Source organism: Salmo trutta, chromosome 33 (assembly GCF_901001165.1).
Source record: "Salmo trutta chromosome 33, fSalTru1.1, whole genome shotgun sequence".
Lineage (NCBI taxonomy): Eukaryota > Metazoa > Chordata > Actinopteri > Salmoniformes > Salmonidae > Salmo > Salmo trutta.
Genome location: NC_042989.1, coordinates 26,422,044 through 26,444,913, shown reverse-complemented (window position 1 = coordinate 26,444,913; position 22,870 = coordinate 26,422,044). Strand labels below are relative to the sequence as shown.

The 22,870-nt window shown below is 43.6% G+C and overlaps 1 protein-coding gene across 1 annotated transcript; it reads left to right on the top strand.

Annotated features, from left to right (window-relative positions):
• The first annotated feature begins 305 nt into the window (after nucleotides 1-305).
• On the top strand, nucleotides 306-7,650 carry LOC115172762 (protein CLN8). The gene is made up of 3 exons (XM_029730496.1): nucleotides 306-429; nucleotides 940-1,595; nucleotides 5,090-7,650. Exons 2-3 carry the CDS (start codon nucleotides 1,041-1,043, stop codon nucleotides 5,402-5,404), a joined length of 870 nt encoding a protein of 289 aa, XP_029586356.1. The 5' UTR covers nucleotides 306-429; nucleotides 940-1,040; the 3' UTR covers nucleotides 5,405-7,650.
• The last annotated feature ends 15,220 nt before the right edge of the window (nucleotides 7,651-22,870 follow it).

Here is a 22,870-nt window from a genome sequence, read left to right as displayed (position 1 = left end):
GGAAAGCATCCAACAGGAAAGTGTGATTATTGCCAGGAAACAGAGACAGTGGAGCATGTATTGCTACAGTGTGGGCAGTGTCAGAGGGAAAAAAAGAGGCTGAGATCTAGTATGAGGGAGAAGGGGATAGAGGAAATTAGTTTAAAGAGTATATTGAGTAGAACATCATTAGATATAGTCTCAAATATTTTGCTATCTTTTTTTAAGAGCAGCGGGGCTGACAGGTAGAATTTAGTTTCTCCCTGTCTTTGGCCAACACTCTAGTACAGTAGGTGGCGGTAATGCAGCATGACGTTGGATGACAGCCGCCGATAAACCCCACCGAAGAAGAAGAAGACCAAATTGATAACAAACCCGCTGCTGATCGGATGGAATATCTTTGATATCACAGTCGTACACACTAATGTTTGCCGATAATGAACGAATAAGGTAACACATTCTTGTGCTTTGTAGGACAACAAATACTTATTGCTACAATTGCGATGACTAGGCAGCTATGGCGATGACTAGCCACAAACATCCGTTTGTTTTGTGACTGAGTGGAACAATGTTACAGTCAACCGAGTGTAAACAATGGTGTAATGTTTCAGATTTTACTAAACTGGCCTCTGTTTTTCGCTACCATGTAACAACTTCTCTAACTGATTTAGCCACGTTGTTGCATTTACCAGATTTAATTTAATTTGACACACCATGGTCAGACGAATTTCCTTGGGCAAAAAAGGTGCCCGATGTCTTATGTTATCGTCTGTGCCTTGGTGTTATTTCAAACATACGGAAGTTAACACACCGACATCACTTATCTTGGGTCAACAATAACTGATCATGTTTTTGTCTACGTATAGAGAGTAATATTCAATGCCATCTAGCACATGTTGACATGTCATAACTATTTTATGAACATTGACCAATGTGTTTTGGCTTTAATTCCTGTTGCAGGGTGCTTGATGACTAACCCATGAGCTCTTTCAGTGATCACCGGGTCATTCAACTCTGTGAGACCTTCAACAGACATAATCCATCCACTCACACAAACAAACATGACCTCCGAGCAGGCCAGCACCCTGCCGGCATTCAAGGGCCTCGGCGACCCCAGTCCGGGCTACTTCTCCTGGGGCCTTCGCTTCCAGGTCATCGGCCTGGGCTTTGCCTTCTACACGGCCGTGTTCCTCCTCTCCCACCTGGTCTCCACGGCTCTCTCCCAGACCTACCGCTCTCTGCTGGCTAAGGAGAAGGTGTTCTGGAACCTGGCGGCCACACGGGCCGCGTTCGGCCTCCAGAGCACGGTGGCGGGCCTACGGGCGCTGACCGAGGAGTCGGCCGTGTCCAGGGACAGGGTCAGAGGTCAGGAGGACTGGTCTTGGTTCACTGTGCTCACCGCCACAGGCTTCTTTCTGTTTGAGAATGTGGCGCTGCATGTCTCCAGTGTGGTGTTCAGGGCTTTCGACCTTTCCCTGGCCGCCCATCATTTCTTTGCCCTGTCAGGGTTTGCTGGGGCGGTGGTCTGGGACTCACTAGGACATTATCTGCCCATGGTCACTCTGCTGCTGGAGATGAGCACACCCTTCACCTGCATCTCCTGGATGTTACTAAAGGTAAAGGAGTGTTTGTGTCTGTCTGGTGCCTTTCATCATATTCTCTATACAGTATGTTACTATTTTGTTGATTGACTCCATTTGTGACACTGTACTGTAAGCAAATTAATTTTCTTATAGTTCAGTGGTTTTACTGGTGGGTTAGACATAAAAAGCACAGATGGATTTAAATTCCCATTTCTGTTTACATACTCAACGCTGAGATCAGCACCTTGACATGATTTGCAACGGTGATGAATGTACAGATGGCCGTTTTGATAAAGGGGAATTTCTAGGCAGAAATAGACCCAAGTCGGCCTCCCGAGTGGCGCAGTGGTCTAAGGCACTGCATCGCAGTGCTATCTGTGCCATTAGAGATTCTGGGTTCGAGTCCAGGCTCTGTCGCAGCCGGCCGCGACCGGGAGACTCATGGGGTGGCGCACAATTGGCCCAGCGTCGTCGGGGTTAGGGGAGGGCTTGACCGGCAGGGATGTCCTTATCCCATCGCGCACAAGCGACTCCTGTGGCGGGCCGGGCACAGTGCACACTGACACGGTCGCCAGGTGTAACACATTGGTGCGGCTGCCTTCCGGGTTAAGTGAGCATTGTGTCAAGAAGCAGTACGGCTTGGTTGGGTTGTGTTACGGAGGCTCTCGACCTTCGCCTCTCCCGAGTCCTTATGAGAGTTGCAGCGATGCGACAAGACTAACTACTAATTGCATACCACGAAATTGGCGAGAAAAAGGAGTAAATTTTTTTTTATGTCACTTCAGAAAGTATTCTCAAAGTGGGATTAAAATGGATTTAATTGTAACTTTTGGTCAACTGTCTACACAAAATACTCTAACGTCAGTGGAAGAAAAGTTCTAACATTTATGAAAAATGTAGACTCAGCAAAAAAACAAACGTCCCTTTTTCAGAACTCTGTCTTTCAAAGATAATTCGTAAAAATCCAAATAACTTCACAGATCTTCATTGTAAAGTGTTTAAACTCTGTTTCCCATGCTTGTTCAATGAAACATAAACAATTAATTAACTGTGGAACGGTCGTTAAGAAACTAACAGCTTACAGACGGTAGGCAACTAAGGTCACAGTTATGAAAACTTAGGACACTAAAGAGGCCTTTCAACTGACTCTGGAAAACACCAAAAGAAAGATGCCCAGGGTCCCTCCTCATCTGTGTGAATGTGCTTTAGGCATGCTGCAAGGAGGCATGAGGACTGCAGATGTGGCCAGGGCAATAAATTGCAATGTTCGTACTGTGAGACGCCTAAGAGAGCGCTACAGGAAGACAGGACGGACAGCTGATCATCCTCACAGTGGCAGACCACGTGTAACAACACCTGCACAGGATCGGTACATCCGAACATCACACCTGCAGAACATATACAGGATGGCAACAACAACTGCCCAAGTTACACCAGGAATGCACAATCCCTCCGTTAGTGCTCAGACTGTCTGCAATAGGATGAGAGAGGCTGGACTGAGGGCTTGTAGGCCTGTTGTAAGGCAGGTCCTCACCAGACATCACTGGCAACAATGTCGCCTATGGGCACAAACCCACCGTTGCTGGACCAGACAGGACTGGCAAAAAGTGCTCTTCACTGACGAGTTGCCGTTTTGTCTCACGTTTATCGTCGAAGGAATGAGCATTACACTGAGGCCTGTACTCTGGAGCGGGATCGAGGTGGAGGGTCCGTCATGGTCTGGGGCGGTGTGTCACAGTATCATCGGACTGAGCTTGTTGTCATTTCAGGCGATCTCAATGCTGTGCGTTACAGGGAAGACATCCTCCTCCCTCATGTGGTACCCTTCCTGCAGGCTCATCCTGACATGACCCTCCAGCATGACAATGCCACCAGCCATACTGCTCGCGCTGTGTGTGAATTCCTGCAAGACAGGAATGTCAGTGTTCTGCCACGGCCAGTGAAGAGCCTGGATCTTACATCTGGGATTGTAGGGTGAGGGCTAGGCCCAATCCCCCCAGAAATGTCCGGGAACTTGCAGGTGCCTTGGTGGAAGAGTGGGGTAACATCTCACAGTAAGAACTGGCAAATCTGGTGCAGTCCATGAGGAGGAGATGCACTGCAGTACTTAATGCAGCTGGTGGCCACACAAGATACTGACTTTTACTTTTGATTTTGACCCCCCCTTTGTTCCGGGACCCGTTATTCCATTTATGTTAGTCACATGTCTATGGAACTTGTTCAGTTTGTCTCAGTTGTTGAATCTTGTTATGTTCATACAAATATTTACACATGTTATTTTGCTGAAAATAAACGCAGTTGACAGTGAGAGGACGTTTCTTTTTCTGTTGAGTTTATATAAAATAAAACACTCATATTTTGATAAGAAATATTGCCATAGATTTTCAAGTTAAGTTTAAGTCAAAATTGTAACTAGGCCACTTAGAAATATTCAATATCATCTTGGTAAGCAACTCCAGTGTAGATTTGGCCTTATGTTTTAGGTTATTGTCCTGCTGACAGGTGAATTTGTCTCCCAGTGTCTGTTGGAAAGCAGATTGAACCAGGTGTTCCTCTTAAGATTTTGCCTGTGCTTAGCTGTATTGTTTCATTTTATCAACAACAAAAAAACTCCCTAGTCCGTGCCGATGAGAAGCATACCCATAACATGATGCAGCCACCACCATGCTTGAAAATATGAAGAATGGTACTCTGTGATGTGTTGGATTTGCCCCAAACATAACACTTTGTATTCAGGAGAAAAAGTTTGTTTCTTTGCCACATATTTTGCAGTTTTACTTAAGTGCCTTGTTGCAAACAGGATGCATGTTTTGGAATATTTTTATTCTGTACAGTCTTCACTTTATTTCTCTGTAATTTAGGTTAGTATTGTGGACTAACTACAATGTTGCTGAGCCCTCCTCACTTTTCGCATATCACAACTATTAAACTATGTAACTGTTTTAAAATCCCCATTGGAGACATGGTGAAATTCCTAAGCAGTTTCCTTCCTCTCCGGCAACTGAGTTAGGAAGGATGCTTGTATCTTTGTATTCACTGGGTTTATTGATACACCATCCAAAGCCTGATTAATAACTTCACCGTGCTCAAATTAATATTCAGTGTCAGATTTTATTTTTACACATCGACCAGTATTTACCCTTCTTTATTAGGGATTGGGAAACCTTCCTGGTCTTTGATTGAATCTGTGCCTGAAATTCAGTACTTGATTGAGGGACCTTACAATTATCTGTATGTGTGGGGTACAGAGATGTGGTAGTCATTCCAAAATCATGTTAACAACTATTATTGAACACAGAATGAGTAAATGCTACTTATTATGTGAATTTTTACTCCTGGATTTATTTAGGCTTCCCACAACAAAGGTGTTGAATACTTGTTGGCTCAAGACATTTCAGTTTTACATTTTTTATTAATTACTTTCTGAAGGCACTGTACATTGTTATAGATGACAACGACCCCAAACACTGTGACAGTCTTTATCCCCTGCCCAATCAGTACAAGTATCTGTCTTCTCTCCCCTCCAGGCTGGCTGGGCGAGGACGCTCTTCTGGAAGGCTAACCAGTGGGTGATGATCCACATGTTCCACTGCCGCATGGTGCTCACGTACTACATGTGGTGGGTGAGCTGGAGCCACTGGGGGGAGATGAACATGTACGTGGCTCTGCCCCAGCGCATCCTCTTCTACACCGGCCTGGCCCTGCTCACAGTGTTCATCAACCCCATCTGGACACACAAGAAGACCATGCAGCTCCTCAACCCTGTCGACTGGAACTTCAGCAACAAGCCGCCGCCCAACAGCCCCAGTGGGGAGCAGAAGGGCAAAACTCATGAGAGATAAACGAGCCAAGAACTGTGAACCTGTTTGGAGAGCTATGGGGCTATTTTACTATGCTTGTAAAAGAGAGGAAGAGGGATTCATTTCTCACAAACTCTTTAGCTTTTAGTGCTTGAGATGTTTTGAAGATTTCAAGTTGAACTAAACTGTTTTTTTTAAAGGTTCTCAGTACAGGTTTTAGGTCTGCTGTGTCTCTATAAGATGTGGATGAAAAGGCCTCTTGCTCTTGGACTTTAGAACCTAGCTGGGTTCTGAAAGGAGACGTCACTGACGACAAGAAATGTCATCTCACAGTATTATTGTCTTTGCCTGACCCCTATGCCTTTGGTTATAATTTGCTGTTTTGGTTAGTGTTGTTTTATTGCGAAGGAGTGCAGATGAACAGGGAGAAAGGTATATTATTGTTTTGTTTACTTTGTTCAGCTTCCAGCATGAAGTTGTGAATGTGTTAGTTAACCTCTCTGGAATGGGGTGTTGGCTGGTTTGAAGTGCCCTGAGGCACCAGTGGTATTTGCTCTTACAGGCACAGTGTGTGTGGTCACTCAACCACTGTGCTGAGCACAGACAGGACCATGAGGCAGTAGATTTACTGGCTGAGAACAAACACAGTGACAGACTGGAGACTGGGTCATTGGATCTGGCAGATCACACGTCATTCGAAGGCAAGCAACTTTGTTCTGCATCGTACAAAACGCTTCCTGACTTGCTTGAGATTAGACTGTAATGTGTGCCGGTAGTGTTGCATGCTCTAATTTAATCTTTATCAGTTCATCTCATCTTGTAGAAATTGTTCCTGTGCTCTGTGGCTGTCAGTGTAGTATCTTTGAAAGTGGGGTTGACTTGACGCACGTAGACTGTAATACTAAGACAGTGGATGGATGCTAAGGGAGCTATCAGAAGTATTACTGTTTTCAAAGGAGCAACCATAGGGAGTAGACTAATAACAAGCACCACCATGCAGGCCAAACAGACGGTCATGTTGCTTTCCTTTGTAACGTAACTACTCTACCACTGATCTGCCTGAAAATTAGGTTAGGGATTAATACTTTATGGGTAATCTCTTTAGTCTCCTTTATGTTACCTATCTCATTGGACCTTCTGTATGCCTGCAAATTAGTCTTTAGTGGACAATTAAATCAGGTTCATTCAAGAGTCATGTGAGACAGAGTGAGTGAGTTTGAACCCTTATCCTGGTCATTTGTGTACAAATATGTATTTCATGAATATTCTCATGGAAAACTCAGTCCTGCAGTCAAGCATTTCGTTTTTTGGAGGCAACTTTCCCACATTGAGCTGCATCCAGATCACTCTACTTTTATCTCAGAGGCTCTTTTGTGTAAAAATGTAGAGGAGATGTGTGGAAAACATAGAAATTGAATGACAATTTCAATGGTTGAAAAATGTTCTTATGACACCAAGGCCTTTTGGTTGGTTTAAACACGTTTTAATATGCATAGGTTCACGTTATGTCCAATTCCCTGAAAATGTATTTCGTTAGACATTTTTTTACAAATCGGTATTACGCTAGTCACAGAGCCCCCTATAGGTTGTAAATGACAAGTAATTCACATGGGAAAACCTCAACATCCATGACAGTATTTTAAGTCTTAATAGCTGACGTCAAAGACTCAGACGGCCAAGATGGTAAAGCCCACACTGAGAAAAAGGGGCCATAGGTATTTATTTTATATATTTTATTACAAAATATTATTCAAATTGATGCAGGACTGAGGGCCTTTTATAGACAGAATTAACCTTAACTTTATTAGTTTGACTAATATTTTGAATTCAGGATTTATTATTACCGTTATGAATTAAGTGTTGTTGTTGGGTCAAAACGTTTGACAGTGGCACTCATTACACCATGGTGATATGTGGCATTGGTCCTCCTTAATGGAAGATGACTACTTATCAAGGGTGACAAGTCATTGTGGCACAGTTCCATTTGTTTCACTAGTCCTTTCCCCTAGGTCCTAGCCTATGGAATATGACCTAGACCTTCGGTGTTCTTTATAGTTTTTAGACCTGATGGAAATATGTTTTTCCTCCGATTCTTTTCTACTTCAGTTTCAACTATTGAAACTTTTCTGAACTTAAATTGGCACAGTGTTGGATTTCCTTATTTAAATAGCTGTTACATTTCTCCTCAATAAACCATTGTGATGCATACTGACACATGGGTATTGTCAGGGCTGTCAAAGTATTCACTATAACATGAAATGCCAATAAAACCTTTAACACCAACAGTATATTGTAGTTAAGTAGAGAATTAATTTTATTTCTGCCTAAACCTCTCACCTACAAACACTTCGTTATGTCATGCGACATGGCCCATAGTTGGTCCCTCTATCGAAGACTAGCTTCTTGAAATAAGTGATCAATACTGTGCATAACATTTGATGCAGTATATTATTCCTCTGCTATAAATCAGAATAAGAATTTTTATATTAACACATCTAATACACAAGTCGGATGCATTTTACCATCACATTTAACCTTATGCTAATTATCAGTGCTTGTCCCTAGATGAGCATTACACAATAATAAAGAGTTTACAACTTAGCACAGAGATCATCTGTTTTAGTGAAATGTTGCATTTAATTCTCAAACTTTAACTTTTCCATTAGTTCTGTTAAAAGTGTCAGATGTAAATCCATCTTTACTCTGTCATGTCCCAATGTCTGAAGTGATATCAGACTGACCCACAGCACTCTGAGCCACTCCAGGGCTTGTCCTGGAATCCTCTTTGGCCTCTGAAGTCAGACACTCAGATATGGAAGACAGGGAGACCATTCTAGATTCAAGGGGCAGGGTTATAGAACTACAGTGCCTTGCGAAAGTGTTCGGCCCCCTTGAACTTTTCGACCTTTTGCCATATTTCAGGCTTCAAACATAACGATATAAAACTGTATTTTTTTGTGAAGAATCAACAACAAGTGGGACACAATCTCTCTCCAGAAGTTCAGTGAGGATCTCTGAATGATCCAATGTTGACCTAAATGACTAATGATGATAAATAGAATCCACCTGTGTGTAATCAAGTCTCCGTATAAATGCACCTGCTCTGTGATAGTCTCAGAGGTCCGTTTAAAGCGCAGAGAGCATCATGAAGAACAAGGAACACACCAGGCAGGTCCGAGATACTGTTGTGGAGAAGTTTAAAGCCGGATTTGGATACAAAAAGATTTCCCAAGCTTTAAACATCCCAAGGAGCACTGTGCAAGCGATAATATTGAAATGGAAGGAGTATCAGACCACTGCAAATCTACGAAGACCCGGCCGTCCCTCTAAACTTTCAGCTCATACAAGGAGAAGACTGATCAGAGATGCAGCCAAGAGGCCCATGATCACTCTGGATGAACTGCAGAGATCTACAGCTGAGGTGGGAGACTCTGTCCATAGGACAACAATCAGTCGTATACTGCACAAATCTGGCCTTTATGGAAGCGTGGCAAGAAGAAAGCCATTTCTTAAAGATATCCATAAAAAGTGTTGTTTAAAGTTTGCCACTAGCCACCTGGGAGACACACCAAACATGTGGAAGAAGGTGCTCTGGTCAGATGAAACCAAAATCAAACTTTTTTGGCAACAATGCAAAACGTTATGTTTGGCGTAAAAGCAACACAGCTCATCACCCTGAACACACCATCCCCACTGTCAAACATGGTGGTGGCAGCATCATGGTTTGGGCCTGCTTTTCTTCAGCAGGGGCAGGGAAGATGGTTAAAATTGATGGGAAGATGGATGGAGCCAAATACAGGACCATTCTGGAAGAAAACCTGATGGAGTCTGCAAAAGACCTGAGACTGGGACGGAGATTTGTCTTCCAACAAGACAATGATCCAAAACATAAAGCAAAATCTACAATGGAATGGTTCAGAAATAAACATATCCAGGTGTTAGAATGGCCAAGTCAAAGTCTAGACCTGAATCCAATCGAGAATCTGTGGAAAGAACTGAAAATTGCTGTTCACAAACGCTCTCCATCCAACCTCACTGAGCTCGAGCTGTTTTGCAAGGAGGAATGGGCAAAAATTTCAGTCTCTCGATGTGCAAAACTGATAGAGACATACCCCAAGCGACTTACAGCTGTAATCGCAGCAAAAGGTGGTGCTACAAAGTATTAACTTAAGGGGACTGAATAATTTTGCACGCCCAATTTTTCAGTTTTTTATTTGTTAAAAAAGTTTTAAATATCCAATAAATTTCGTTCCACTTCATGATTGTGTCCCACTTGTTGTTGATTCTTCACAAAAAAATACAGTTTTATATCTTTATGTTTGAAGCCTGAAATGTGGCAAAAGGTCGAAAAGTTCAAGGGGGCCGAATACTTTCGCAAGGCACTGTATGTGATCCAAACCAGGTGTCAGATGCTGGTAGTAATGTCTGGGAGCTGTATCCAGAGCTTCCAAGAGACAGGGTATCAGATCTGCCATCTCCACTCACTGGGGAACAACACAAGGAAACTCTTAACAGTATGTGGTGGTTTGCCTTTTGTCAAATCAGCTATACCTCAACACAATGATGATGGTACCATCTGTGAAAGTTACAGGGAAACCAATGGTGGGTGTTTAAATACAATCTAGGCATATTCTTTTAGGATTTGGAATCAAGATATGCTGTGCATTGTTGGTGTAGGTCAGCAAGAGATGTGCTTTAACAAGGTAGACAGGGATGCTGGAAGAAGCTGTTTATTTAAAATGATGTATGAGCTAAAGTCAGACTTTTTTAACCAAAATAATCATGATGTAACACAATTGCTACATTAATTAATGTTACAAAGTGAATTAGAAAGTCCTCACTTTCTGGAGGAAGCAACTGATTGCTCCATGCTCTTCTTATTGGCATTGATCCACTCACTGTGGACCACCACAACAACAAGATCACCTTCAGGGAACTCTATTTTTTGTAATTAAATCTTTCTTTCACACAATGACCAATAGAATTGTTAAAAAACAATGTTTAGAGAAATCCTCAATCAAATATGTATAGTTATGAACAAGTTTTAACATCAGATGAATTACATAACATGTCATATATTCAAACTCACTGTGGAACAACACAAGGAAACTAAGTATGTGGTGGTTTGCCTTTTTTCAAATCACTGAAACAACAGCTATACCTCAATACAATGATAATACCATCTGTGAAGGATACAGGGAAATCAATGGTGGGTTTTAAGATACAATCTAGGCATATACTTTTAGGATTTGGAATCAAGATATGCTGTGCTGTAGCGGGGTGCATAATTGGCAGCAGAGAAGTCAGGCGCAGGAAAGCAGAACTGGGTAATAACCAGAGATTTATTAAGCAAAACCAACGGCATCCAGAACAAGATAAATGGGCACAAAAATAACCCGTTGTGTGCTCACGGGGTACGTGCACAAGCACTACAATAAACAATCCCACACAAAGACATGGGGGGAACAGAGGGTTGAATACACAACAAGTAATTGAGGGAATTGAAACCAGGTGTGAGGAAAAACAAGACAAAACACATGGAAAATGAAAAGTGGATCGATGATGGCTAGAAGACCCGACTTCGGCGGAAGTCGTGACAGTACACCCCCCTCCTTGACGCGCTGCTCCAGCAGTGCGCCAACGCCGGCCTCGGGGACGACCCGGAGGGCGAGGCGCAGGGCAATCCGGATGGAGACGGTGGAACTCCCACAGCATTGAAGGGTCCAACACGTCCTCCACCGGAACCCAGCACCACTCCTCCGGACCGTACCCCTGAGCACTCCTGAGATCTAGTTTGGTGAAGAAGCGCGCCCCGTGCATTGACTCAATCGCCGTGGCGATAAGAGGTAGTGGGTAACTATACCTCACCATGATCTGATTTAGGCCCCAGTAGTCAATACACGGGCGCAGACCTCCCTCCTTCTTCACAAAAAAGAAACTCGAGGAGGCGGGTGAAGTGGAGGACCGAATGTACCCCTGACGCAGGGATTCGGAGACATATGTTTCAATAGCCGCCGTCTCCGCCTGTGAGAGGGGATACACGTGACTCCTGGGAAGTCCAGCGTCTACCAGAAGATTTATCGCACAATCGCCCCGTCGATGGGGTGGTAATTGAGTCGCCTTCTTTTTGGAGAAGGCGAGAACCAAATCAGCATATTCAGGGGGAATGCACATGGTGGAGACCTGGTCTGGACTTTCCACCATAGTAGCACCAACGGAAACCCCTAAACACGTCCCCGAGCACTCTCGCGACCACCCTGTGAGAGCCCTCCATTGCCAAGAAACAGTGGGGTCATGACAAGCTAACCAGGGTAGGCCTAGCACCACTGAAAACGCAGGAGAGTCAATGAGGAAGAGACTGATTCTCTCCTTGTGACCCCCCTGCGTCACCATACCCAGAGGAGCTGTGGCCTCCCTAATCAACCCTGACCCTAATGGTCGACTGTCTAATGCGTGAACGGGGAAAGGCACAGCCACGGGAACAATGGGGATCCCTAAACTAAGGGCGAACGATCTGTCTATAAAATTCACAGCCGCGCCTGAATCGATGAGCGCCTTATGCTGGGAATGTGGGGAAAACTCAGGGAAAGAAACATACAAAAACATGTGTGCAACAGAGGGCTCTGGGTGAGAAGGGTGCCGGCTCACCTGGGATGACGCCAGAGTGCCCTGCCTGCTGCCTCGATCCCCAAAGGAACCAACCCGGCACCGACCAGCAGTGTGACCTCTGCGGCCACAGATGGTGCACAAGCCGGAACCTTCTCCAGTCTGCCTACGCACAGCACCTCGCAGCTCCATTGGCACCAGAGCGGCGGTGCTGGGGGATGGAACCGATAGAACCCGATCTGGACGTCCGCAGGTGGCCAGCAGGTTATCCAGCCGAATGGACAGGTCCACCAGCTGGTCGAAGGTGAGGGTGGTGTCCCTGCAGGCCAACTCCCAATGGACGTCCTCACACAAACTGCAGCGATAGTGGTCGATCAGGGCCCTATCGTTCCATCCCGCGCCGGCGGCCAGGGTCCGAAAATCCTTGGCGAACTCCTGGGCGCTCCTCGTCCCCTGCCTCAGGTGGAAGAGACGTTCACCCGCCGCTCTACCCTCGGGTGGATGGTCGAAGACTGCCCGGAAGCGGCGGGTGAAATTCTCGAAATGGTCCAGCGCCACATCTCCCTCTCCCCACACGGCGTTGGCCCACTCCAAGGCTTTCCCAGAGAGGCACGAGACGAGGGCGGATACCTTCTCACGACCTGAAGGAGCCGGGTGGACGGTTGCCAGGTATAGGTCGAGCTGCAACAGGAAACCCTGGCAGCGTGCAGCCGTCCCGTCATACTCCCGGGGAAGGGCGAGACGAATCCCACTGGGACCGGGTGAAGGGGGGGCGAGTAGTGGAGACCCTGGTTGTGTTGGTGGAGGCGCTGGAGGAACTCCCTGTCTCTCCTAGCGGTCCATCGTTTGGACAATGCAGTCCATGGTGGCGCCGAGATGGTGGAGCATCGCCGCATGCTCCCGGACGCGCTCCTCCACCCCATTCCAGGGCCACCTGCTCCTGCTGACTCCATATGAGTGGTGTGGGATTCTGTAGCGGGGTGTGTAATCGGCGGCAGAGAAGTCAGACGCAGGAGAACAGAACTGGGTAATAACCGGAGATTTATTAAGCAAAACCAACGGCGTCCAGAACAACTAGATAAATGGGCACAAAAATAATCCGTTGTGCGCTCACGGGGAACGTGCACAAGCACTACAATAAACAATCCCACACAAAGACATGGGGGGAACAGAGGGTTAAATACACAACAAGTAATTGAGGGAATTGAAACCAAGTGTGAGGAAAAGCAAGACAAAACACATGGAAAATGAAAAGTGGATCGATGATGGCTAGAAGACTGGCGACACCGAGCGCTGCCCGAACAAGGAGAGGACCCGAAGTCGTGACATGTGCATTGTTGGTGTAGGTCAGCGAGAGATGTGCTTTACCAAGGTAGACAGGGATGCTGGAAGAAGCTGTTTATTTAAAATTGTGTATGAGCTAAAGTCTACGATTCCCGTGAAAAGAAAATGGCAAATGAAGGAGAAAATAAAATAAGAATCTCATTTGCATAAATATCTGTCGTCACCTTGTCTCCTCCATTCATAAAAACAGGAAATACTTGGGAGGTTAAACAATATGGTGGAAGCTTATTATGCTGGCTTTCACTGTCTGTTTGATCAGAGCAATGGAGGAGAGGACACCAGGAATTACCACATTTTTTTGCTGAAATAAAATCATGATGTAACATATTTGATACATTGATTAATGCTACAAGGTTAATTAGAATAATACTCACTTTCTGGAGGAAGCAACAGATTGCTCCATGCTCTTCTTATTGGCTTTGATCCACTCACTGTGGAACAACACAACAACAAGATCACCTTCAGGGAACTCTAATACTTTTTTGTAATTAAATCTTTCTTTCACACCAATAGAATTGTATGAAAACGATGTTTTGAGAAATCCTCTGGTAGGTTTGGTTTCTGAGCTGTAACTATTATTAATCATTAATTATAAAAGAGACATGAGGGGTGCCATAATGAAATCTTGGGAGGGGCTGAGTGCAGGGAAACCGGTCACATGTGGCAGTTCTGATAAGGGGAGGAATCGTTTAAGGTCCATATCAGTCAGCTCCCTCCTTAGCAATAATGCTGCAATGTTTAGGGATAAGGGGGAGACTCCACCCAAAGTGGGGTATGTATACTACCACGGGTGAAACCATGTCTTTGTCTAATGCAGCTGTATTGACCCCTGGGAAGAATAAACTTGGTTTAAGCTTTCATAGTGTCCGTAGAGTTTTTACTCTGAAAATTAGAACCTAACAGTTGGCGTTGTCGGCAGGATTCACCACGATTTATAGTCAAACCAGAGAGTCCAGGTCAGTGGTGCAGGAGCTGGCAACAAACAAGGTAGGCACAGTTCCTACACCTGTTTCCACTCATTTTGAAATCTTGGGGAGATGAGATTCGTAGGCTGAACAATTATAGGATACGGACCTAGAAAGCCTAAGCTTATTCAGTATTCCCGTTGTATTACAACCAGTCGTAGCTTTGTGGTATATGGTAAGTCCCGGAAGGGTAAAGCATACAGGTTGGTACCTGTAGAGGGTAAGTCCTAGGGGGTAAATTCCTAGTAGGTTGGTTCCTGCTAGTACTATAAAGTATAGGGTAAGTCCCGGAAGGTAAGCTCGAGTAGGCTGGTACCTTTTATAGGGTAAGTGCTAGGGGGTAAATCCCGAGTGGGTTAATTCATGTGACTACTATAAAGAAAAGGATATGTCCTAGGGGGTAAATCCCGAGTGGATTAATTCATGTGACTACTACAAAGAATAGGGTAAGTCCTACGGGGTAATTCCAGAGTGGGTTAATTCATGTGACTACTATAAAGAATAGGGTAAGTCCTAGGGGGTAAATCCAGAGTAGGTTGGTTCCTGCTAGTACTATAAAGTATAGGGTAAGTCCCGGAAGGTAAGCTCAAACAGGTTGGTACCTGTAGAGGGTAAGTCCTAGGGGATAAATACCGAGTATGTTGGTTCCTGCTAGTACTATAAAGAACCGGGTGAGTCCCGGAAGGTAAGCCCGAGCAGGCTGGTACCTGCAAAGGGTAAGTACTAGGGTGTAAGACCCGGGTGGGGTTGGTTCCCTGCTAAACCTGTAACGAGAGGGTGAAAGTCTCAGCCGCAGTGGCTTTGCAGCAGTATAGTGTGTGTGGATGGATAAAGTGACATGCTTGTGTACTAGGATAAAAGTTGCCATTCAGGGTTAGAAGAAAAGCCATAAGATATTCGAACGCTGTTGGATTTGGGTGTATTAGCAGTAGCAGTAAAGAGAGGTTGGTTGTATACCCTGTTGGGTGGTGAACCGTGACAGATTATGTGGAAATAATTTTGGTTATGTCTGTTATCAACAACAATTATATTTGAGGGCAGCTGAACAGGAACATTTTACATAGCAGTGCATGGCTTCAGTTCGATCGATAGTGGTTCATAGAGATTACAGTTTCTATGTGAAGGAAGACGTATGAGATCACGTCTAACACAACTTTTTAATAGAGGCCAGGGATCAAATATTGCGGATTTATTATGATGAGATATTGGCAAAAGTTGGCACAGGATAAAGTATTTTGGGTTAAAGAATCTAGCAGAAATGCCAGGGGGATGGTTTCTAAAGAGGTAACAAATTAAAATGATCTGGCCAAACACTCCTTGCAACTCAGAAAACCTTGGGGGGCTTTTAACCTCATGAGATATTTTGTAATTTTATTATGAAATAGATTTACATTTTATGTCATCTTATTCTGAAATGGATTTCTAGAATGAACGAAAGGGTGGAGGGGTCACGAGGAATTAGCATAAGGGTTACCAAACCTAAAATGAACTTTACATTTTTTTTAGTTCATGAACATAGTTTTGCAAAAATCACTGAAGCTGGAGTCCTATATCTCCCTCTCTAACTTTAAGCATCAGCTGTCAGAGCAGCTTATCGATCACTGTACCTGTACATAGCCAATCTGTAAATAGCACACCCAACTACCTCACCCCCATATTATTACTTACCCTCTTGCTCTTTTGCTCCCCAGTATATCTCTACTTGCACATCATCATCTGCACATCCATCACTCCAGTGTTGATGCTAAATTGTAATTATTTCGCCTCTGTGGCCTATTTATTGCCTACCTCCCTACTCTTCTACATTTGCACACACTGTACATAGATTTTTCTATTGTGTTATTGACTGTACGTTTGTTTATCCCATGTGTAACTCTGTGTTGTTGTTTTTGTTGCACTGCTTTGCTTTATCTTGGCCAGGTCGCAGTTGTAAATGAGAACTTTTTCTCAACTGGCCTACCTGGTTAAATAAAGATGAACAAATAAAATATAAAATGTATCAAGAGTTGAAATTCTAAGTTGATTGGTTATTCGAATTTGTTTATTTTTGAGTTAACATGCAGTGTTGTTTGTTTTTGAATCACGATGTGAATCATGTGTTCAAAAAGGAAATTACCAGTTCCGCGGGGCCCTGGTCTTTGGGTAAATATACAAATGTATTTTGTTCAGTCTGCATATAGAAGGAAAAATATATGTTAATGTGTCACGTCCTGGCCAGTATAAGGGTTAATTAGTATTGTAGTTTGGTCAGAACGTGGCAGAGGGTATTTGTTTTATGTGGTTCAGGGTGGTGTGTTTGGTTAAAGGGTGTTTGATTTAGTATTTCCAGGTTTTTGGTTGATGGTCTATGTTTATGTATTTCTATGTGTAGTCTGGTGAGTGTGTTCTATGTTTGGTTAATTGGGGTTGGGACTCTCAGTTGAAGGCAGGTGTTGTCTATCTGCCTTTGATTGAGAGTCCCATATATTAGGGTGTGTTTGTGTTTGTTAGGTGTGGGTGATTGTTCCGTGTTTAGTGTGTGTAACATAACAGGACTGTCAGTGTAGCGTGCGTTCGTTTTTTTTGTTGTTATTTTGCATGTTCATTTTGGGAATTGATTAAAAGTTCAAAATGAACCATCTCAACTCCGCTGCATATTGGTCCTCATTTTCTGATGATGATTTCGCTATATCGTCGAGCGACGAGGAAATCCCTGACATAATGAGTGTTGACAGTTATTCGAAATGGATTGTGATATGTGTATTGCTGATTTCATGAAATGGATTGTGATATGTGTATTGCTGATTTAGTACAAATGTCACCAGATTGGGTCTACGGAGCGTTGGGATTCCCTGGGGGTTAGGGTGTTAACTCCCTGATCTGGTAACTCTTCCGAGAGGTCGCCAGTAAAATAAGGGAGTATGAACCAAGTTTGAAAATGGTTTCAACAGTAACAGTATGTTGTTATGCTCTTTGACATTTGTCATAGAGATAATGTTATTAAGACAATTGGGAATGTAATAATTTGTCATTTAGTCAATGCTTGTCTGGACTTCCTGAAACAGAAATGAATTGAACTAAACTGTTGTTTGTTCTGATCTGTCCTCTCTTGAGGTTATCATGGAAGGTGACGTCAGATGGTGTCTTAATGCATGGTAGGAATAATTTGGCCACAAACAGTGTGTGTGAACCTCAAAACCCTCCTTAACCGGCTGAAGAAATAGCGACAAAGGCGTTCAATGCGACAGTGACTTTTACACTCCTATCGAAGGGAGGCCCTCCAGTGGATTGTTGAGAAATGTGGGAACATGTGTCATGTCCTCAACAATGAGAACAGGGAAGAACTGCTGGAGAAGATAGAGGAGATGGTGTCAGGAAACAGAGGAGGCCATTATGAGATAAAGAGAAAGATACTAGAGAAGATGGAAGGAAAGAGGACAGCAGAGGAAAAGAGAGCAAAACAGAGACTGATGAAGGTGCAAGAACAGAGAGAGACCCTGAGATTACTAATGGGTGAGTTTCTGTCAGTCTCTGTTTAGGGCATTTGGATTATTCAACATTGCAGCATGCAGTACACACCAGCTACAGTGATGCAACACACTAACCTGCATAGTTGTAGCAAAATGCAGGTTTCTGTGGCACAAAAGTGTTTCAGCCAAATTCAAAGGACAGGTTCTCAAATGTCAAGAAGAGGTGGAGGGCAGTATCAGCAGCAATAAGGAGAACAGGGAGCAATCAGTGTCTTCCTCCAGAAAGTGAGTATTATTCTGGTTAATCCTGTAACAGAAATAAATGCAGCAATTATGTTACATCATGTCTTCCTCTACTGTCTTCTCCTCAACTCCTCTCCTTCATTGCATTGGTTTCCATTTTGAAGACACACCTGTATGATCAAATTGAGAGTTTGAATATACGACATGTTATGCAATTCATCTGATGTCAAAACTTGTTCATAACTATACATATTTGATTGAGGTGTTGGGTTCTAACAGACACTATGAAAGCTTAAACCAAGTTTATTCTTCCCAGAGGGTCAATACAGCTGCATTAGACAAAGACATGGTTTCACCTGTGGTAGTATACTCCTTATCCCTAAACATTGCATCATTATTGCTAGGCAGGGAGCTAAGTGATATGGGCCTTAAACAGTTTCTCCCCTTATCAGTACTGCCAAAGGTGACCGTTTTCCCTGCACTCAGCCCCATCCCAAGCTCATGTCTCTTTTATAACTAATGATTAATAATAGTTACAGCTCAGAAAGCAAACCTATCAGGTTCACCCTTTTTGAACATCTGATATCATATTGTTCAACATTACATACACTTGGAAATGTGTTATAAATGGACAAACAATGATAATAGGACATGAACAAAAATAAACATAATTAACATTCACCGTGAGGTTCACAAACTCAGAGACTGATGGCCTCTGTTCTATGATCACACCAAGCACACTCTCATTTCCATTCCTCATAGAACACTGATAATAACGTGTCCAATGGAGCTGTTGACTTCTTCCATTTCAACTTTCTCCTTCTGGTTCCTAAGAGAGTTATAGCACAAGACACAAGACATAAGCCATGTCATTTTCACTTTGTTCCCCATCTCCTCCATTGCCACCTGATAGGTACGTCACCTGATAGTCAAGCGCGTATCCCTAATAAACGCTACATCCTCTTGAGATAACTCAGCACTGTATAGACGTTCACATGAATGCCTCCAAAATGTTGTTTAGGGTACACATACCCCAACATCTATCCTCTATCATATGATGTATTAACCAATAAAGCAGCTAACCCACCCCAACTATGATGTTTAAAGTGGCGTCTAAAGTGGCTCCCAGACCCAACCCATCTGCATGTCTACAGTGGAATCTAGGCTTTCTCTCTTTAGCTCTGCTTCCTCTGTCATGGCGTCTTCAAGCTCACCCATTATGCAGCTGGACTGTGAGAAGTGTGAACCCACTGAGGAGAGACATGACGATCTTTACCGCTGCAGGTGCTGTAAGGAGTACTGTGTATGTACCAGACCAACGCTGTCCCAACACCCCGCCTGGTGTATCTTGATGTAAACTCAATCTCCAGAATTCATGCCGTGCCCTCGGTTATCTCCTGCTCCTCATGTGCCGCTTCCACCTGGGAATATACACATTGCAACGCATGGGTCATTTCCTGCCAACACAGACTCTCCCCTTAGCCCAGATCACTAATGTGTGACATGAATAACAGCCCCCAGTATTCCCATCGGTCTCCCAGTTATCAGCAAGCCATGTGGCACGAGTCCTCATAAACTGATATCCCAACAATGCTACTAAAATAACCCCTGCTACAACTAACATGGCCCGTGACTACAGCCTCCTTCAATTACGGTCCCTACAGCGACTGCCGTGAGAATAACTCCTGCATGTAATCTGTCAAGTGTTCGCCGGCTGTTGTTCGCCGGCTGAAATCGGGAAAGAGATTAATGACGTTGGAATAATATCCAACCTAACAACCTCACAGGTCTCTTGAAAGTTGACAATAGTGTCTGAAATGTCAATACGATCTCTGCTACTCTCACCATGATCTGGGTCTGTGTAATAGTCCCTATATTGTGCACAGTTAACTGTCCTCCCTCTCCTACGAGTTATCTCCTGTAACAATATATATAGTCTCTGGGGATGATACCACTCTATCACCCCGGTCACATTCCATCCCACTTAACAGTCTGATGAAAAACATTCTGTATCAAACACTGGCCTCGTGTACCTCGCCTCCTGCTACAGATACATTTGCGCATATATCATTCCATCTAACCCACAACACAATAGTCACTACTCCTAATGCACTTCTACAGTTAGGAATATTTTAGTATGTTTCTAAATCAATCAGTCAATATACATCAGTCCCTCCTCTGGAACAAGGATCACTCTTATGTTCAATGAAACCTAAAAACATATTGAGTTAAAAAGGAAAGAGAGAAAGTAATAATAATAATTCACACCACCCTTGATGCTACTACGACTGGGGACAGAACCGTCCATCCGTTACGTTCTATGGCCATGTGATGCGGGTCTTTATCATCCAGCAATCTGTATGTATTGATGCGATTCAACGTTACAATTATGATGACATGGTAAGACAAAAGAAAACAAAAAACATTCATCGTTGACCCAAACTATCATCCAGTGAGTTCTCTAATAACCTCCCTGTAGGAGGACACTTAAAAATAAGGTTTCTAGAGCCTCCCTAGGCCTATACATTTGAGCAGTGCCCCCCCACTGTGGGGTCCTGGAGGACACAGAGACACACTGAGGACACGGTCCTATTTAACTAGCTCAGGAATCTTCTCTGCAGGGAAATTCTTCCACCAGCCTGGAGTGTCGACCACAGTGACCTGCCTCCCTGCTATTTCTCCCCGTCTCTTCACACACTGAGTAGTCGTTGTTGTCAGGTCAAACTCCTCACTGCCCAGGATGGTGTTTCCTGCTGAACTCTTCCCAGCATTTCTACTTCCTAGCAGAAAAATCCTCAGCTCTGAGAGAGCGAGAGCAAGAGCGAGAGGAGATTTTCACTCTGTATAAGGTGTTTATTATACACAGAATGTAAATTTAAGCCGTCGTCAGGTCAAACTCCTTACTGCTCAGGATTGTGTTTCCTTCTGAACTCTTCCCTCTATATCTATTTCCTAGAAGTACAATCCTCAGCTCGGAGAGAGAGAGAGAGAGAGAGAGAGAGAGAGAGCGCGCCATTCATTTTACAAAAACACATTTACTTTAAGAACTGTGCAGATGCAAAGTTTGGTAGCAGAATTTCGGAAGAATCTCCCTCAGTTCCCTCAGCTCCGAATTAAGAGTCAACGATGTCTGCAGAATTAATGGGATGTCAGCGATGACATGACACACTGACTTTAAAAGATCTATTTTGGTTATTGAACTACAGTACAGTAAATGAAGTGGATTTACACCCGGTAACGGAATTGCAATAACAGAATTTCATCATGGGTCCCTAACCTGTACTACACAGAAATACATAATTACGGATATGAATGTCATTCTCTTCATGGTGAAGTATCCTAAATAGGTAAACAAAGGTATAAATATGCAATATCCTCCTTTGCATAGTTGGGTATTATTATACACACTTATTGTAATGAACTCTACCCCCAAACAAGACCAAATTTGCTTGGCAGGACCAAATCTGAACCAATCATAGACATCTATGTTTCACCAGTTTGGACATCAAAGTACAGCTCAGTAGAGTACAGTTTAGTACAGTAGAGTACAGTATAGTTCAGTACAATATAGTGTACTCAACTTTAGTGTGCTCTACTGTATACTGAACTATACTCTACTCTACTGTGATGTACTGTGCTTTACAGTACTGTCCAAACTTGTGAACCCAACTGTAGTTTATGACTACTATGATTTCCCATTGTAGCCAATTCAATTGCAGAAATTCCATTACCGATTTTTCGTAAATTTTGTTACCGATTTGGTAACGGAATTTCTAGTTTTAATCACTTGATAACTCATAAACAAAATTGATATCAGTAAAAACACTATAACCCATTGGTTTACCTTTACTTGCTACTCCCAGGGGCGCAACTTTCACTGGAGACGGGGGGGGGGGTCATGTCCCCCCACATTCTGAAATTGCATTTTTGTCCCCTCCAGTTTTATCATTGCAATGTGATACAACGGTGTGCTTTAGGACCATGCGGACGCCTCCGAGGGGTCGGGTAGGCTGTTTGGAGTGTTCAGCCGGCTGGATTTAGGACCACATGGACACCACAGAGCGGGCCGACAGGCTGTGTCAAGGCAAAGCTTCTGGAAGGCCGTCTGGACCTGGCTACTCTTTAGTTGACTGATGTAGCTGGCAAGGTAACTACTGTTTAACTTAATAGAAAAAACGAGTGTTTATTCGCAGTGCTGAGCTAATATTGTAACTGACATGTACAGTAATGTTAGCTAATGTTTCATCCCCTCTCAACTGAGGTGAGGTGAATGAATAAGCCACGCTAGTTAGTAGCTACCACAGCTAGATCAGCTCTAGCCTCTAGTTATCTGTCAGATAGTAATAATGGCCACCGCATATCGCTATCTGACAGCAGATGTTTGTATGGACATGTTTTGTAGCCTTTGTTGTGTCACATTTCAGAAGTAAATTATCTTGGCTAGCTTTTGCCAGTTGGTGTACCGCTAGTAGGCTGGACACATTACATGTTTAACAACGCTTTTTTCTGACAAAAACTAGTTCATTGCATCCGCCATGGAGCCCAGTTTCATGATATTACCATATTTCCGAGCTGGTTATCGTAGTTTTGAAGTAATGGCGAAAAAAACAGGCCTTATTTTAGGGCTTTTTTCACCCTGCCAGCTCCTATTAGTTCTATTTAGCACCGTGGTACCAACTCGCCTTCCGAACATTCTATTCCCAGACCAATGTTCTGCGTCACAATGCCAACATCGCTATTGTTAGCAATGAGAATGCCAAGAGTGTGCAAAGCTGTCATCAAGGCAAAAAATATATATTTGGGATTTGGTTACGACATGATTCCATATGTGATATTTCATAGTTTTCAATGTAGGAAATAGCAAAAATAAAGAAAAATCCTGGAATGAGTAGGTGTGTCCA

Excerpts from the sequence above, each read along its gene's own strand:
- LOC115172762 (XM_029730496.1), top strand. The coding sequence starts at position 1,041 with ATGACCTCCGAGCAGGCCAGCACCCTGCCGGCATTCAAGGGCCTCGGC. Across the intron at positions 1,596-5,089 it reads TCTCCTGGATGTTACTAAAG|GCTGGCTGGGCGAGGACGCT; the intron begins GTAAAGGAGTGT and ends TCTCCCCTCCAG.